The sequence below is a fragment of the Hyperolius riggenbachi genome, chromosome 5 (assembly GCF_040937935.1).
Source record: "Hyperolius riggenbachi isolate aHypRig1 chromosome 5, aHypRig1.pri, whole genome shotgun sequence".
NCBI lineage: Eukaryota > Metazoa > Chordata > Amphibia > Anura > Hyperoliidae > Hyperolius > Hyperolius riggenbachi.
Window position 1 is genome coordinate 450,859,881 of NC_090650.1, and position 15,505 is coordinate 450,875,385.

The window sequence follows — 15,505 nt, forward strand, 5'->3', positions numbered from 1 at the left end:
AAAACGTCCAGCTTACACAGCCTCCAGCGGGTGCTTCACCCCAACCGAAGCAAAACGTCCAGCTTACACAGCCTCCAGCGGGTGCTTCACCCCAACCGAGGCAAAACGTCCAGCTTACAAAGCCTCCAACAGGTGCTTCACCCCAACCGAGGCAAAACGTCCAGCTTACACAGCCTCCAACGGGTGCTTCACCTTAAACGAAGCAAAACGTCCAGCTTACACAGCCTCCAGCGGGTGCTTCACCCCAACCGAAGCAAAACGTCCAGCTTACACAGCCTCCAGCGGGTGCTTCACCCCAACCGAGGCAAAACGTCCAGCTTACACAGCCTCCAGCGGGTGCTTCACCCCAACCGAAGCAAAACTTCCAGCTTACACAGCCTCCAGCGGGTGCTTCACCCCAACCGAAGCAAAACGTCCAGCTTACACAGCCTCCAGCGGGTGCTTCACCCCAACCGAGGCAAAACGTCCAGCTTACACAGCCTCCAGCGGGTGCTTCACCCCATCCGAAGCAAAACGTCCAGCTTACACAGCCTCCAGCGGGTGCTTCACCCCAACCGAGGCAAAACGTCCAGCTTACACAGCCTCCAACTGGTGCTTCACCCACCCGTTGGAGGCTGTGTAAGCTGGACGTTTTGCCTCGGTTGGGGTGAAGCACCCGCTGGAGGCTGTGTAAGCTGGACGTTTTGCCTTGGTTGGGGTGAAGCACCCGTTGGAGGCTGTGTAAGCTGGACGTTTTACCTCGGTTGGGGTGACGCACCCGCTGGAGGCTGTGTAAGCTGGACGTTTTGCTTCGGTTGGGGTGAAGCACCCGCTGGATGCTGTGTAAGCTGGACGTTTTGCTTCGGTTGGGGTGAAGCACCCATTGGAGGCTGTGTAAGCTGGACGTTTTGCCTCGGTTGGGGTGAAGCACCCGCTGGAGGCTGTGTAAGCTGGACGTTTTGCTTCGGATGGGGTGAAGCACCCGCTGGAGGCTGTGTAAGCTGGACGTTTTGCCTCGGTTGGGGTGAAGCACCCGCTGGAGGCTGTGTAAGCTGGACGTTTTGCTTCGGTTGGGGTGAAGCACCCGCTGGAGGCTGTGTAAGCTGGACGTTTTGCTTCGGTTGGGGTGAAGAACCCGCTGGAGGCTGTGTAAGCTGGACGTTTTGCCTCGGTTGGGGTGAAGCACCCGCTGGAGGCTGTGTAAGCTGGACGTTTTGCTTCGGTTGGGCACAGCCTCCAACGGGTGCTTCACCCCAACCGAAGCAAAACGTCCAGCTTACACAGCCTCCAGCGGGTGCTTCACCCCAACCGAAGCAAAACGTCCAGCTTACACAGCCTCCAGCGGGTGCTTCATCCCAACCGAAGCAAAACGTCCAGCTTACACAGCCTCCAGCGGGTGCTTCACCCCAACCGAGGCAAAACGTCCAGCTTACACAGCCTCCAGCGGGTGCTTCACCCTAACCAAAGAAAAACGCCTAGCTTACACAGCCTCCAGCGGGTGCTTCACTCCAACCGAAGCAAAACGTCCAGCTTACACAGCCTCCAGCGGGAGCTTCACCCCAACCAAAGCAAAACGTCCAGCTTACACAGCCTCCAACTAGTGCTTCACCCCAACCGAGGCAAAACATCCAACTTACACAGCCTCCAGCGGTGCTTCACCCCAACCGAGGCAAAACGTCCAGCTTACACAGCCTCCAGCGGGTGCTTCACCCCAACCAAGGCAAAACGTCCAGCTTACACAGCCTCCAACGGGTGCTTCACCCCAACCGAAGCAAAATGTCCAGCTTACACAGCCTCCAGCGGGTGCTTCACCCCAACCGAGGCAAAACGTCCAGCTTACACAGCCTCCAACTGGTGCTTCACCCCAACCGAGGCAAAACGTCCAGCTTACACAGCCTCCAGCGGGTGCTTCACCCCAACCGAGGCAAAACGTCCAGCTTACACAGCCTCCAGCGGGTGCTTCACCCCAACCGAGGCAAAACGTCCAGTTTACACAGCCTCCAGCGGTTGCTTCACCCCAACTGAGGCAAAACGTCCAGCTTACACAGCCTCCAGCGGGTGCTTCACCCCAATCGAGGCAAAACATCCAGCTTACACAGCCTCCAACTGGTGCTTCACCCCAACCGAGGCAGAACGTCCAGCTTACACAGCCTCCAGCGGGTGCTTCACCCCAACCGAAGCAAAACGTCCAGCTTACACAGCCTCCAGCGGGTGCTTCACCCCAACCGAAGCAAAACGTCCAGCTTACACAGCCTCCAGCGGGTGCTTCACCCCAACCGAAGCAAAACGTCCAGCTTACACATCCTCCAGCGGTGCTTCACCCCAACCTAGGCAAAACATCCAACTTACACAGCCTCCAGCGGTGCTTCACCCCAACCGAGGCAAAACGTCCAGCTTACACAGCCTTCAGCGGGTGCTTCACCCCAACCAAGGCAAAATGTCCAGCTTACACAGCCTCCAATGGGTACTTCACCCCAACCGAAGCAAAATGTCCAGCTTACACAGCCTCCAGCGGGTGCTTCACCCCAACCGAGGCAAAACGTCCAGCTTACACAGCCTCCAGCGAGTGCTTCACCCCAACCGAGGCAAAACGTCCAGCTTACACAGCCTCCAGCGGGTGCTTCACCCCAACTGAGGCAAAACGTCCAGCTTACACAACCTCCAACTGGTGCTTCACCCCAACCGAGGCAAAACGTCCAGCTTACACAGCCTCCAGCGGGTACTTCACCCCAACCGAGGCAAAACGTCCAGCTTACACAGCCTCCAGCGGGTGCTTCACCCCAACCGAGGCAAAACGTCCATCTTACACAGCCTCCAACGGTGCTTCACCCCAACCGAAGCAAAACGTCCAGCTTACACAGCCTCCAGCGGGTGTTTCACCCCAACCGAAGCAAAACGTCCAGCTTACACAGCCTCCAGCGGGTGCTTCACCCCGACCGAAGCAAAACGTCCAGCTTACACAGCCTCCAGCGGGTGCTTCACCCCAACCGAGGCAAAACGTCCAGCTTACAAAGCCTCCAACAGGTGCTTCACCCCAACCGAGGCAAAACGTCCAGCTTACACAGCCTCCAACGGGTGCTTCACCTTAAACGAAGCAAAACGTCCAGCTTACACAGCCTCCAGCGGGTGCTTCACCCCAACCGAAGCAAAACGTCCAGCTTACACAGCCTCCAGCGGGTGCTTCACCCCAACCGAGGCAAAACGTCCAGCTTACACAGCCTCCAGCGGGTGCTTCACCCCAACCGAAGCAAAACTTCCAGCTTACACAGCCTCCAGCGGGTGCTTCACCCCAACCGAAGCAAAACGTCCAGCTTACACAGCCTCCAGCGGGTGCTTCACCCCAACCGAGGCAAAATGTCCAGCTTACACAGCCTCCAGCGGGTGCTTCACCCCAACCGAGGCAAAACGTCCAGCTTACACAGCCTCCAGCGGGTGCTTCACCCCAACTGAGGCAAAACGTCCAGCTTACACAGCCTCCAGCGGGTGCTTCACCCCAACAGAAGCAAAACGTCCAGCTTACACAGCCTCCAGCGGGTGCTTCACCCCAACCGAAGCAAAACGTCCAGCTTACACAGCCTCCAGCGGGTGCGTCACCCCAACCGAGGTAAAACGTCCAGCTTACACAGCCTCCAACGGGTGCTTCACCCCAACCAAGGCAAAACGTCCAGCTTACACAGCCTCCAGCGGGTGCTTCACCCCAACCGAGGCAAAACGTCCAGCTTACACAGCCTCCAGCGGGTGCTTCACCCCAACCGAGGCAAAACGTCCAGCTTACACAGCCTCCAGCGGGTGCTTTACCCCAACTGAGGCAAAACATCCAACTTACACAGCCTCCAGCGGTGCTTCACCCCAACCGAAGCAAAACGTCCAGCTTACACAGCCTCCAGCGGGTGCTTCACCCCAACCGAGGCAAAACGTCCAGCTTACACAGCCTCCAGCGGATGCTTCACCCCAACCGAGGCAAAACGTCCAGCTTACACAGCCTCCAGCGGGTGCTTCACCCCAACCGAAGCAAAACGTCCAGCTTACACAGCCTCCAGCGGGTACTTCACCCCAACCGAAGCAAAACGTCCAGCTTACACAGCCTCCAGCGGGTGCTTCACCCCAACCGAAGCAAAACGTCCAGCTTACACAGCCTCCAGCGGGTGCTTCACCCCAACCGAGGCAAAACGTCCAGCTTACACAGCCTCTAGCGGGTGCTTCACCCCAACCGAGGCAAAACGTCCAGCTTACACAGCCTCCAGCGGGTGCTTCACCCCAACCGAGGCAAAACGTCCAGCTTACACAGCCTCCAACGGGTGCTTTACCCCAACCGAGGCAAAACGTCCAGCTTACACAGCCTCCAACGGGTGCTTCACCCCAACCGAAGCAAAACGTCCAACTTACACAGCCTCCAGCGGGTGCTTCACCCACCCGTTGGAGGCTGTGTAAGCTGGACGTTTTGCCTCGGTTGGGGTGAAGCACCCGCTGGAGGCTGTGTAAGCTGGACGTTTTGCCTCGGTTGGGGTGAAGCACCCGCTGAAGGCTGTGTAAGCTGGACGTTTTGCCTTGGTTGGGGTGAAGCACCCGTTGGAGGCTGTGTAAGCTGGACGTTTTACCTCGGTTGGGGTGACGCACCCGCTGGAGGCTGTGTAAGCTGGACGTTTTGCTTCGGTTGGGGTGAAGCACCCGCTGGATGCTGTGTAAGCTGGACGTTTTGCTTCGGTTGGGGTGAAGCACCCATTGGAGGCTGTGTAAGCTGGACGTTTTGCCTCGGTTGGGGTGAAGCACCCGCTGGAGGCTGTGTAAGCTGGACGTTTTGCTTCGGTTGGGGTGAAGCACCCGCTGGAGGCTGTGTAAGCTGGACCTTTTGCCTCGGTTGGCGTGAAGCACCCGCTGGAGGCTGTGTAAGCTGGACCTTTTGCCTCGGTTGGGGTGAAGCACCCGCTGGAGGCTGTGTAAGCTGGACGTTTTGCCTTGGTTGGGGTGAAGCACCCGCTGGAGGCTGTGTAAGCTGGACGTTTTGCCTCGGTTGGGGTGAAGCACCCGCTGGAGGCTGTGTAAGCTGGACGTTTTGCTTCGGTTGGGGTGAAGCACCCGCTGGAGGCTGTGTAAGCTGGAAGTTTTGCTTCGGTTGGGGTGAAGCACCCACTGGAGGCTGTGTAAGCTGGAAGTTTTGCTTCGGTTGGGGTGAAGCACCCGCTGGAGGCTGTGTAAGCTGGACGTTTTGCTTCGGTTGGGGTTAAGCACCCGCTGGAGGCTGTGTAAGCTGGACGTTTTGCCTCGGTTGGGGTGAAGCACCCGCTGGAGGCTGTGTAAGCTGGACGTTTTGCTTCGGTTGGGCACAGCCAACCGAAGCAAAACGTCCAGCTTACACAGCCTCCAGCGGGTGCTTCACCCCAACCGAAGCAAAACGTCCAGCTTACACAGCCTCCAGCGGGTGCTTCATCCCAACCGAAGTAAAACGTCCAGCTTACACAGCCTCCAGCGGGTGCTTCACCCCAACCGAGGCAAAACGTCCAGCTTACACAGCCTCCAGCGGGTGCTTCACCCCAACCAAAGAAAAACGCCTAGCTTACACAGCCTCCAGCGGGTGCTTCACCCCAACCGAAGCAAAACGTCCAGCTTACACAGCCTCCAGCGGGTGCTTCACCCCAACCAAAGCAAAACGCCTAGCTTACACAGCCTCCAGCGGGTGCTTCACCCCAACCGAGGCAAAACGTCCAGCTTACACAGCCTCCAGCGGGTGCTTCACCCCAACCGAGGCAAAACGTCCAGCTTACACAGCCTCCAGCGGGTGCTTCACCCCAACCGAGGCAAAACGTCCAGCTTACACAGCCTCCAGCGGGTGCCTCACCCCAACTGAAGCAAAACGTCCAGCTTACACAGCCTCCAGCGGGTGCTTCACCCCAACCGAGGCAAAACGTCCAGCTTACACAGCCTCCAGCGGGTGCTTCACCCCAACCGAGGCAAAACGTCCAGCTTACACAGCCTCCAGCGGGTGCTTCACCCCAACCGAGGCAATACGTCCAGCTTACACAGCCTCCAGGGGGTGCTTCACCCCAACCAAGGCAAAACGTCCAGCTTACACAGCCTCCAGCGGGTGCTTCACCCCAACCGAGGCAAAACGTCCAGCTTACACAGCCTCCAGCGGGTGCTTCACCCCAACCGAGGCAAAACTTCCAGCTTACACAGCCTCCAGCGGGTGCTTCACCCCAACCGAAGCAAAACGTCCAGCTTACACAGCCTCCAGCGGGTGCTTCACCCCAACCGAAGCAAAACGTCCAGCTTACACAGCCTCCAGCGGGTGCTTCATCTCAACAGAAGCAAAACGTCCAGCTTACACAGCCTCCAACGGGTGCTTTACCCCAACCGAGGCAAAACGTCCAGCTTACACAGCCTCCAGCGGGTGCTTCACCCCAACCGAGGCAAAACGTCCAGCTTACACAGCCTCCAGCGGGTGCTTCACCCCAACCGAGGCAAAACGTCCAGCTTACACAGCCTCCAGCGGGTGCTTCACCCCAACCGAGGCAAAACGTCCAGCTTACACAGCCTCCAGCGGGTGCTTCACCCCAACCGAGGCAAAACTTCCAGCTTACACAGCCTCCAGCGGGTGCTTCACCCCAACCGAAGCAAAACGTCCAGCTTACACAGCCTCCAGCGGGTGCTTCACCCCAACCGAAGCAAAACGTCCAGCTTACACAGCCTCCAGCGGGTGCTTCATCCCAACAGAAGCAAAACGTCCAGCTTACACAGCCTCCAACGGGTGCTTTACCCCAACCGAGGCAAAACGTCCAGCTTACACAGCCTCCAGCGGGTGCTTCATCCCAACAGAAGCAAAACGTCCAGCTTACATAGCCTCCAACGGATGCTTCACCCCAACCGAGGCAAAACGTCCAGCTTACACAGCCTCCAGCGGGTGCTTCACCCCAACCAAAGTAAAACGCTTAGCTTACACAGCCTCCAGCGGGTGCTTCACCCCAACCGAAGCAAAACATCCAGCTTACACAGCCTCCAGCGGGTGCTTCACCCCAACCGAAGCAAAACGTCCAGCTTACACAGCCTCCAGTGGGTGCTTCACCCCAACCGAAGCAAAACGTCCAGCTTACACAGCCTCCAGCGGGTGCTTCACCCCAACCAAAGCAAAACGTCCAGCTTACACAGCCTCCAACGGGTGCTTCATCCCAACCGAGGCAAAACGTCCAGCTTACACAGCCTCCAGCGGGTGCTTCACCCCAACCGAGGCAAAGCGTCCAGCTTACACAGCCTCCAGCGGGTGCTTCACCCCAACCGAAGCAAAACGTCCAGCTTACACAGCCTCCAGCGGGTGCTTCACCCCAACCGAAGCAAAACGTCTAGCTTACACAGCCTCCAGCGGGTGCTTCACCCCAACCGAGGCAAAAACGTCCAGCTTACACAGCCTCCAGCAGGTGCTTCACCCCAACCGAGGCAAAACGTCCAGCTTACACAGCCTCCAGCGGGTGCTTCACCCCAACCAAAGAAAAACGCCTAGCTTACACAGCCTCCAGCGGGTGCTTCACCCCAACCGAAGCAAAACGTCCAGCTTACACAGCCTCCAGCGGGTGCTTCACCCCAACCAAAGCAAAACGTCCAGCTTACACAGCCTCCAGCGGGTGCTTCACCCCAACCAAAGCAAAACGTCCAGCTTACACAGCCTCCAACGGGTGCTTCACCCCAACCGAGGCAAAACGTCCAGCTTACACAGCCTCCAGCGGGTGCTTCACCCCAACCGAAGCAAAACGTCCAGCTTACACAGCCTCCAGCGGGTGCTACACCCCAACCGAAGCAAAACATTCAGCTTACACAGCCTCCAGCGGGTGCTTCACCCCAACCGAGGCAAAACGTCCAGCTTACACAGCCTCCAGCGGGTGCTTCACCCCAACCGAGGCAAAACGTCCAGCTTACACAGCCTCCAGCGGGTGCTTCGCCCCAACCGAGGCAAAACGTCCAGCTTACACAGCCTCCAGCGGGTGCCTCACCCCAACCGAAGCAAAACGTCCAGCTTACACAGCCTCCAGCGGGTGCTTCACCCCAACCGAGGCAAAACGTCCAGCTTACACAGCCTCCAGCGGGTGCTTCACCCCAACCGAAGCAAAACGTCCAGCTTACACAGCCTCCAGCGGGTGCTTCACCCCAACCGAGGCAATACGTCCAGATTACACAGCCTCCAGGGGGTGCTTCACCCCAACCAAGGCAAAACGTCCAGCTTACACAGCCTCCAGCGGGTGCTTCACCCCAACAGAGGCAAAACGTCCAGCTTACACAGCCTCCAGCAGGTGCTTCACCCCAACCGAAGCAAAACGTCACGCTTACACAGCCTCCAGCGGGTGCTTCACCCCAACCGAGGCAAAACGTCCAGCTTACACAGCCTCCAGCGGGTGCTTCACCCCAACCGAGGCAAAACTTCCAGCTTACACAGCCTCCAGCGGGTGCTTCACCCCAACCGAAGCAAAACGTCCAGCTTACACAGCCTCCAGCGGGTGCTTCACCCCAACCGAAGCAAAACGTCCAGCTTACACAGCCTCCAGCGGGTGCTTCATCCCAACAGAAGCAAAACGTCCAGCTTACACAGCCTCCAACGGGTGCTTTACCCCAACCGAGGCAAAACGTCCAGCTTACACAGCCTCCAGCGGGTGCTTCATCCCAACAGAAGCAAAACGTCCAGCTTACATAGCCTCCAACGGATGCTTCACCCCAACCGAGGCAAAACGTCCAGCTTACACAGCCTCCAGCGGGTGCTTCACCCCAACCAAAGTAAAACGCTTAGCTTACACAGCCTCCAGCGGGTGCTTCACCCCAACCGAAGCAAAACATCCAGCTTACACAGCCTCCAGCGGGTGCTTCACCCCAACCGAAGCAAAACGTCCAGCTTACACAGCCTCCAGTGGGTGCTTCACCCCAACCGAAGCAAAACGTCCAGCTTACACAGCCTCCAGCGGGTGCTTCACCCCAACCAAAGCAAAACGTCCAGCTTACACAGCCTCCAACGGGTGCTTCATCCCAACCGAGGCAAAACGTCCAGCTTACACAGCCTCCAACGGGTGCTTCACCCCAACCAAAGCAAAACGTCCAGCTTACACAGCCTCCAGCGGGTGCTTCACCCCAACCGAGGCAAAGCGTCCAGCTTACACAGCCTCCAGCGGGTGCTTCACCCCAACCGAAGCAAAACGTCCAGCTTACACAGCCTCCAGCGGGTGCTTCACCCCAACCGAAGCAAAACGTCTAGCTTACACAGCCTCCAGCGGGTGCTTCACCCCAACCGAGGCAAAAACGTCCAGCTTACACAGCCTCCAGCAGGTGCTTCACCCCAACCGAAGCAAAACGTCCAGCTTACACAGCATCCAGCGGGTGCTTCACCCCAACCGAAGCAAAACGTCCAGCTTACACAGCCTCCAGCGGGTGCGTCACCCCAACCGAGGCAAAACGTCCAGCTTACACAGCCTCCAACGGGTGCTTCACCCCAACCGAGGCAAAACGTCCAGCTTACACAGCCTCCAGCGGGTGCTTCACCTCAACGGAGGCAAAACGTCCAGCTTACACAGCCTCCAACGGTGCTTCACCCCAACCGAAGCAAAACGTCCAGCTTACACAGCCTCCAGCAGGTGCTTCACCCCAACTGAAGCAAAACGTCCAGCGTACACAGCCTCCAGCGGTGCTTCACCCCAACCGAAGCAAAACGTCCAGTTTACACAGCCTCCAGCGGGTGCGTCACCCCAACCGAAGCAAAACGTCCAGCTTACACAGCCTCCAGCGGGTGCTTTACCCCAACCGAGGCAAAACAACCAGCTTACACAGCCTCCAGCGGGTGCTTTACTCCAACCGAAGCAAAACGTCCAGCTTACACAGCCTCCAGCGGGTGCTTCACCCCAACCGAGGCAAAACGTCCAGCTTACACAGCCTCCAGCGGTTCTTTTTTTTCAACCGGAGCAAAACGTCCAGCTTACACAGCCTCCAGCGGGTGCTTCACCCCAACCGAAGCAAAACGTCCAGCTTACACAGCCTCCAGCAGGTGCTTCACCGCAACCGAGGCAAAACGTCCAGCTTACACAGCCTCCAACGGGTGCTTCATCCCAACCGAAGCAAAACGTCCAGCTTACACAGCCTCCAGCAGGTGCTTCACCCCAACCGAGGCAAAATGTCCAGCTTACACAGCCTCCAGCGGGTGCTTCACCCCAACCCGAAGCAAAACGTCCAGCTTACACAGCCTCCAACGGGTGCTTCACCCCAACCGAGGCAAAACGTCCAGCTTTTATCCTTGCCACTTTTATTTTGTAACTTTTACTGCTTTTGTAAATCTTTTGTAAATATTATTTTCTGCATTGTTCCACTTTTTTCCTGGAATGTTAAATCGTTATTTAATAAGTTTGACTTCTGCTGTACTAAACTAACACTCATAGCCTAGAAGAGACTGAAGTGTAACTGTGTATAAGTCCATGCCTGATTGTACGTTTGAGCAACCCTACCGTATGAGATTGTAATTGCATTGTGTGTATGGGGCACTTCTGCGCTCGACAGCAGAGTTGGAAGTCCCGGAGTGGCTAACAGTATCGTTCGGAATGACTGTTAGTGGTTTTGCTTCACTACAGTGTAAGATTGCAATTGTGCGTGTGTGGGGAGCGTTTGTCATACGTTGGCCTAAAGCGCGCAGCTGACCCAACGTACGAAAACGCCAGTGCGAGTAACTCGACAGTAGAGTGGAAGTGTCTAGCAACAGCTAGAGGACGCAACTTCTGGTCAGGAACCAGGTTAGTCCTAGCAATGTGCTATCTCCAAAGACTATGAGTTGTGACCATCCTAGCTGCTGTTTTATAGCCCGATTTGGGGCCTAGGGCAATGGATGTTCCGTCCCACAATCTAATGCAATTTCCCCAAAGTGTGACATCACCATCTGCCGAGCCACTTGTCACATCTGGGCTAGCTGTGACGTGTGAATTTCAAGGCTTTTCCTGTCACACCTTGCAGACTCCAAAGCAATTCAGACCACAGGTAACATTGTATCAAAAGGACTTCAAACCACTTCACCCACTTCCAGGTAGGCTGTCAACTGAAAACTTCAAACATTCCTGTGTTAGCTTCCACTGTCCAGTCTGGATTGTATTTTGGCTTGTTGACATATGCACAAAGTTCAAAGCATGGCAACAAAAGACAAAAGAGGGGCTTGTTATCTAATTGCCTCTTTCCCAATTAGGAGCAGACAATGGCTTCCCCTGCTGGCCATTGAATGCAGAGTTCATTTACATTATATACTCCAGGAAGCCAGCTGCCAGCTTTCAAAGCCAGACTGGCTAACAGACAATCCCATATGATACAGTCAGAAAAATGAAAGAAATATGTTCCGGTATTTTCCTTAACATTATCAGCATCATAACTAGCTGCTATATTCCTGACAGCGCTCACTTCTGCATTTAGCTTTGCTGAAATCTTGAGTCCACCCTCGGTGGAGGGGTGCTACTCCGTTTCCTATCTACAGAGAGTGACCTCTTAAAAACCTGAGTGGGGTGAAGTGGTTGCCTATGGGTAACCCATGTTTGTGAGTATATCTAAGATTTTTGCTTTAAACCACAACCAACTTAACAATACTACACCATATTGGGCTCTCGATTTCTCTAGGCAACTCACTTATTTTTATTTATTTATTTTACTCTAACAAGTATATACACACACAGATACACACACACTACCTAACCCTAACGCATATACACACCCTCTGCCTAACTGTTACACATAGACACACACACACACACACACACACACACACACTACCTAACCCTAACAAGTATACACACACACACACACACACACACACACACACACACACACACACACACACACACACACACACACACACACACACACACACACACACACACTACCTAACCCAAGCAAGTATACATACACATGCAGATACACACACACAGATACCTACACTACGTAACCCTAGCAAGTATACACACACATGCAGATACACACACATGTCAGAATTATAGCGGTTTTATTTATGCAGGAAAAGCTGTCATGTGTATGTATATATAAATATTAATAATCAATATAGTCCTTCTAAAGAAATAAATAATTATTGTTAAACCCTATATAATACAATCTATTACTTTGAAATATATTTAAAAGCTAGTGATGATTTGGGTCTGTGAAACATTCTTGTGAGATTGTTTTAGTTTTAGAGGGTTGTTGACGTGTTCTTGTACAAGGACGTTACAGCCAGCAAGAAACGATAAAAATTTCCCAGCTAGAGAAGTCAAAATATGAAAGATATAAAATATAAACAATAGAAGGTGTTTTCCCAATTAGTTAAAGATGATTCAATGATGCCACCTGGCGGTTTAATAGTCTTATAAAATTAATATTATTTGTTATGAAATGCTGACATCTTGCGGTTGAAATTATATATTTATTTATAAGAAAGACAAATATATAAAACATGAGTTTATATTAGTAAGATTTAATATGCAATTATTTCTTATATGATTAATTGTTTTAAGAAGAATTATATAATAAGCTTTATATTTAAATAAGTATATTAGAAGCCCTGTATGCTTCAATAAGCCTTAAATTGCTGAAGGCTCTTACAGGTCTGTGTATAGGGTCAACCTGACCTAGGAAAGTACAGACACATTCCAACATAATTAGCAGAGAACACTTTATCAGAAATGCGTACACACACACACACACACACACACACACACACACACACACACACACACACACACACACACACACACACACACACACACGTACACACACACACACACACACGTACACACGTACACACACACGTACACACACACACACACACTGTACACACACACACACACACTGTACACACACACACACACACACTGTACACACACACACACACACACTGTACACACACACACACACACACTGTACACACACACTGTACACACACACACACACACACACACACACACACACACACACACACACACACACACACACACACACTCACTACATAACCCTAACCTATACCTACACAGACAAAATACACACACTACACATGGACACACACACACACTACCTAACACATATATACACACACATATGCACACTACACAAACACACTCCCCCACTGTCACAAACACACCTCACATTATTAGAGCTTGTTCCCACATGTGGTGGATACTGAACCATATATACAGTGTGTGTGTGTATATATATATATATATATATATATATATATATATATATATATATATATATATATATATATATATATATATATATATATATATATATATATATATATATATATATATATATATATAATATTAGGATATTTCTTTGACAGATCAGAGTCTTTGTTTAACTTACTATTTTCAAACTAGAGAGAAGATGCGTCAGCAGAACAAGGACTGGACTTTTGGAGAGACTTGGCTCTTCTTTGGTTGTCGCAGCCATGATAAAGACTACTTATTTCGGTAATGTCAGCTTGTCATCTTATACCTGTTATAATATTCATAGTTGATTTTGAAGCTAAGATACTCTATAGTGGGTTCCTGGCTAAGTCAGACAGTCAGTCAGGGACTTCTTAGAACATAGCACGTGTATGGTGGTCAGGATGCCAGGCCGAGAGACCTGAAGTGCTGGAACCCTTCTTACCCCTTCCATCGGAAGCTGCCCCATTGTCCTTCCTTTCCAATAGAAATTGATGCTTTGATCTGCTATAGATCACGGAGTCGTCTGCAGACAACTTGGCTTCCAAGCTGTCACCTAAGAGATCCAGCCCTGATCTCTTTGGGTTAGGGTTTAGTTTAAGCATGTATGCTCTTGTGTGTATACAGTATATCAACATACAAAGGGTATATACCCAATATACAACATTTTTATTTATAAGGATAATCGTTCTTTATGGTGTTGCGCCCAATCTCTATGTTGAGGAGCTGAGTCTAATATATTGGGTTTCCCAACCCCAAAGAAGGCATAAACATATAAAACAAAATATCAGACTGCGCTATAAAGATTCTTTATTCAATATAGATTATATAAAAAGGGGAGCTCCTATACAGGTGGCAATCTTTAGCAATGAAGCCTTAGAAATATAAAATAGATAAATGTTAAGACTGTAAAATTTTCTTGCATTAAAAAATCAAAAAAATATAATCAAAGAATCAAAAAATCGACTGAAAGGCCAAGGATAAGTGTCCTCTAAGGAATAGATTCGTATTGGCCCTATATTTATAATACTGGGCTTTGTATGGCTGTATAACAGTTAGATATCAATCTTCATAGAACTTATAGTGCTATTGAAATCATTCACTGAAAGACCGAGGATCAGTGTCCTCTTCAAAATAAATTCATAATGGCCCTGAATTACTGATCTCAAAGCTCATGAGTGGCTATATGCCAGCTAGATCTCAATCCTCATAGAAGTAATGATGCTGCTGGATAGTATTTGAATGTCCCAGCGCTAGTGTCCTCGTGTCCTGCTTAAAGGTGTCCTATTATCAAAATTGTTAATGCAGTAAACACATGTCCCAGGGTTGATGTCCTAGATGTTCAGAACTCTATGAACATAGAATCCACTTCCTTATGGTGTAATTTCTTAACACACCAATTCATATATTAGGGAGTAATGTTGCAAACTTGTTAGATAGATCTAAAATGGAGCCGCTCAATCCCACTCGCCCCGGCCGGTGGCTGAGTGGGAGAGTCTAGACGTGCTTGGATGGTATAGCAACGTCGGGCAGATCTGCCCAGCTCCACAGGTTGATGAGGCGCTGTCCTGTAGTAGATAGTTGCACTGAGTCCCGTCTTCGGTGCGACAATTTTTGGCGCTCCGCTCAGTGACCGCGCCTCCACCCATGTGATGTGTGACGTCACAGCTGTTGAGCCAATCACTGACGCGTTTCGGGAGGTCTGCCCCCCTTAAAGCGGGCTATGTAGGGTAGGAGGATGGTTTAAAAAGCCTCTGACAGTGCTCGTATCCGTTGTCATAGCAACATACAGTCCATCATACGTATTTTAGATGTTAAAGGGCTAGTTTTACAATCAGCTGCCAGCGCTTATATCAGTTGTCTCAGTGACATGTAACTTGTCATACACAGCATAGATATTGAAGAGATATCTCTTCAGCCGTGGGTCCAGGATCATGCTGATGCAGATGTCCTCCTGAGCATGCATCTGGATCATCCTGGGGTCCCTGCACAGGCACCGCAGCATGTGCGCTGCCATGGGGACCAGGTCAGATCAGGGTCGTCGGCACCCCCAGAGCCAATATCGCTGTCCTCCTCCTTTGGCCCCTGAGCCTCGCCCTGCCCTCTCCACCCTCGTACCAATGCAGCTGCGCTCTCCTATTGCACCTGAACATCAAGGTCAGGGACCTCCAAATCCTCCTCCAACAACTCAAAGTCATTCTGAGAGGTGGATTGTGCAGCCGGCTGCTGATCCAGCTGGGTCAGTGCCTCCTCTACCGCTTCCATCAGATCAAATATGTGCCCTGTCCAGCAGACAAACCATGGGCACCCACTCGCAGAGGTTTGCCCGTTCCTGG

At 52.3% G+C, this 15,505-nt stretch overlaps 1 protein-coding gene across 1 annotated transcript in view; it reads left to right on the forward strand.

Moving 5' to 3' along the window:
- MTRR (5-methyltetrahydrofolate-homocysteine methyltransferase reductase) overlaps positions 1-15,505 on the forward strand; it is a 361,300-nt gene that overhangs the window by 307,712 nt on the left and 38,083 nt on the right. Inside the window, exon 13 of the mRNA XM_068238238.1 lies at positions 13,345-13,433. Coding sequence (XP_068094339.1) covers positions 13,345-13,433 — 89 coding nt within the window. The remainder of the gene's footprint in view (positions 1-13,344; positions 13,434-15,505) is intronic.